This window comes from Formica exsecta, unplaced genomic scaffold, assembly GCF_003651465.1.
Source record: "Formica exsecta isolate Colony F162 unplaced genomic scaffold, ASM365146v1 scaffold323, whole genome shotgun sequence".
NCBI lineage: Eukaryota > Metazoa > Arthropoda > Insecta > Hymenoptera > Formicidae > Formica > Formica exsecta.
In genome coordinates, this window is record NW_021850487.1 from 297,336 (window position 1) to 300,013 (window position 2,678).

The window sequence follows — 2,678 nt, forward strand, 5'->3', positions numbered from 1 at the left end:
AAAAAAAAAAAAATGTTCTTATAAAAATAATGAAAATCTTAGGGACACAGAAACGTGAGAAAACAAGGCTTTGATAAGGAAATAAATAATTATAGATAGATGATGCTCACCTCGCATGTAGATGTAAGCGGTGCCGCGCATGTTTCTTCTCGTGAGGACGACGAGATTCAAGATGTTTCCGATGATACCGAAACAACAAATGGTCGGCAGCACGATGCCGTAACTGATCCTCCTCAAAGTCGGCGTTCGAGGATCCTCTAGTAGATCCTGTTCCTCCGGCAGCAGGCAAATATTTTGAATCTTACTCATGTTGAACACGTCCACCATCTTGCCGCTCTCCCTTGTTTCTCTTCAGCACCTTTCACAACTAGCGATGAGCTTTCCCGTCCCACCGTATACACGGGCCCATCTTCGAACTCTTTCACTCAACCACTGTCCGCACATCTCGCGCATCTCGTTCACACAAGTCGTAATTAGTTTGAAAGAACTTAGAAAAAAGATTATTGCTAAAAATTAGGAATCGTTAGACGGGTGATTTGACGAATCGCGAAGCGAATGGTTTCACGTTACGATCGAGGACGTGCGAGTATCCGTCAAAATTACACCTGTCGTGCAACAGGTGCGACAAAAGTTTCATTTTGCCAGAGAGAGAGAGCACCTCGAAAGTTCGGAGAGTTCTGAACAAGTCTGTCGGACCGAATAAGCGGCTTTACTACTCTCGATATCTGCGACTGCTTATTTCACCGAGGAATCCGAACGTGTTCTTCCATGACAATTTGTACGCCGCCATCCTCGAGCGGCAGCTGCACTATTCCATGCTATCCTGAAAACAAACAGTATGTATTCCGCAAATCTCTAATATATTTGTCACAGCGATATTTATATATATATATATTTCTTCGTATACTGCGTTCGGGAAATTATAATCGAGATTATGTGCTTTGTAGAGTGAAAAATATTCGCGCAATTTATTTCTATCATACAAAATAATATTCTATCACAAATAAAATATTTTTTATAATGTCTAATTAAACGCAGAAATTTTGAAAGTCTAGAATTTAACGATTGCTATAAAATTTAATATGTTTTTTTGCTTCCTCATAGAGGAAGCTTTGTTTTCGTGACAAAATTTTTTTTCGAGTATTCTATGCCAATGTGTTTAGAATGTTTCAAAACGTCGAAAAATCATATTCCTAAAAAATGTCTGTATGTATGTGTGTGTGTGTGTGTGCGCGCGCGTGTGTGTGTGTGTGCGTGTATGTGTGTGTGTATGTATGTATGTACGCGATATATTGTACAACCTCTAACTTCCGCAATTTTTGAGATACCGAATTAATTTTTTTTTACATGGATAGAGTATCATTCAAAGATGGTTGGTTCTTTTAAACTCGGTTTATTTAATTTTATAAATAATATTATTTTAATTAAATAAACTTATTTTTTTGGAAAAGAGAGAGAGAGATGGAGATAGAGATTTATCTATCTTATCACGTATTCTCCGCAAATTTATGTTCCCGAATTGTGGGAGCTGCGAAAATGCGAGATGATTGGAAGTAAAATCGAACATCCTCTGTCGCGAAAGGGAGGCTAATGAATCGGGCTTGGGGCGTGATTCTTCGTTGGTTCTACCTCGCGGAGGGGGCCAAGAAATCCGCGGACGATAAGCGGAGCCGTCTCGTGGCAGGAAGGAAATCGTTGCTGGCAGCGGCAGATTTAGCAGCGGCGGATTTAGATTCAGCAGTCGACTCTCTCCCGCTTCCGGATCTCGAGAGTTTGCGGTTCAGAAAACGGCTGAAATTCAGATCCCGAACGAAAATGGATAGCGCGCTCCCGGCCCTCCGCTGCTGCGTCCATCCGGCAGCCCCCCGTCGGCCCCCTCCGGCGACACTCCTCGCGCGGGCGACGTGTACCACGGGATCTCCCCCCGTCTTCCTCCGGCAAGTCGGTTTATATTCAAGACGTTCGTTTCCCCCGCAAATTCCCTTCGCGCTGAAATATTTTTCTAACCGAATGAAGGGGACGACGGCGGAAGAGGGGGCTGTCGCCTGTCGTTCGCAAAGGAATATTATAATCTCCGCGTCTTGTCGCGCGAGCCGAATTTCAAACGGAAAACGCTTTACGTGTAGTCTGCGAGTCTCTAAAATGCATCCTCTCTATATAATTTATTCATTGATTCGCCGTCAAAGCGAAATATTAAAATGCATCTTCACCGCGTGCGTTTTCGCCAAGTTTCCCCAAAGTTGGGGATCGCGTTTCACTTGGGTGACGTTCCTGGTGCGCGCGATTCTCGGTAACTTTCTCGCAAAAAGTATTCCGCAAGTTTTTGGGAGACGAGTTCCACGGAGAGTTTAGATCGATTTTCCGTATGCGGGGAAACAAAATATTCCCCCTCAATTTCTTTATCGCGCTGATTTTTGCAGCTCTTTATTGTATTAGCTTTCCTTTTGTCTCTTTTCGTCAAAATATTTGTAAGTGTACGAAAATATAAAAAGATATGCAAAATAAATATAATATAATAAATAAATATAATAAATATATTAAATATAGAATTGAAATATTATGTGACGATGTCAGTTATCATTGGCAATCGGCATTCTGGGAAAAGAAATGTCTTCTCTTTTTCAAGTGCCGAAACGAAGACAGCTGTCCGCAATCTATTTCCGCTCTTCGTAGTAAGA

At 41.9% G+C, this 2,678-nt stretch overlaps 1 protein-coding gene across 1 annotated transcript in view; it reads right to left on the reverse strand.

Moving 5' to 3' along the window:
• Nucleotides 1-811, reverse strand: part of LOC115238171 (probable G-protein coupled receptor B0563.6) — a 23,194-nt gene extending 22,383 nt beyond the window's left edge. The window contains exon 1 of the mRNA XM_029811767.1: nt 111-811. Within this exon, the coding sequence (XP_029667627.1) occupies nt 111-327 (217 nt within the window). The 5' untranslated portion in view covers nt 328-811. The remainder of the gene's footprint in view (nt 1-110) is intronic.
• Between the last annotated feature and the right edge of the window lie 1,867 nt (nt 812-2,678).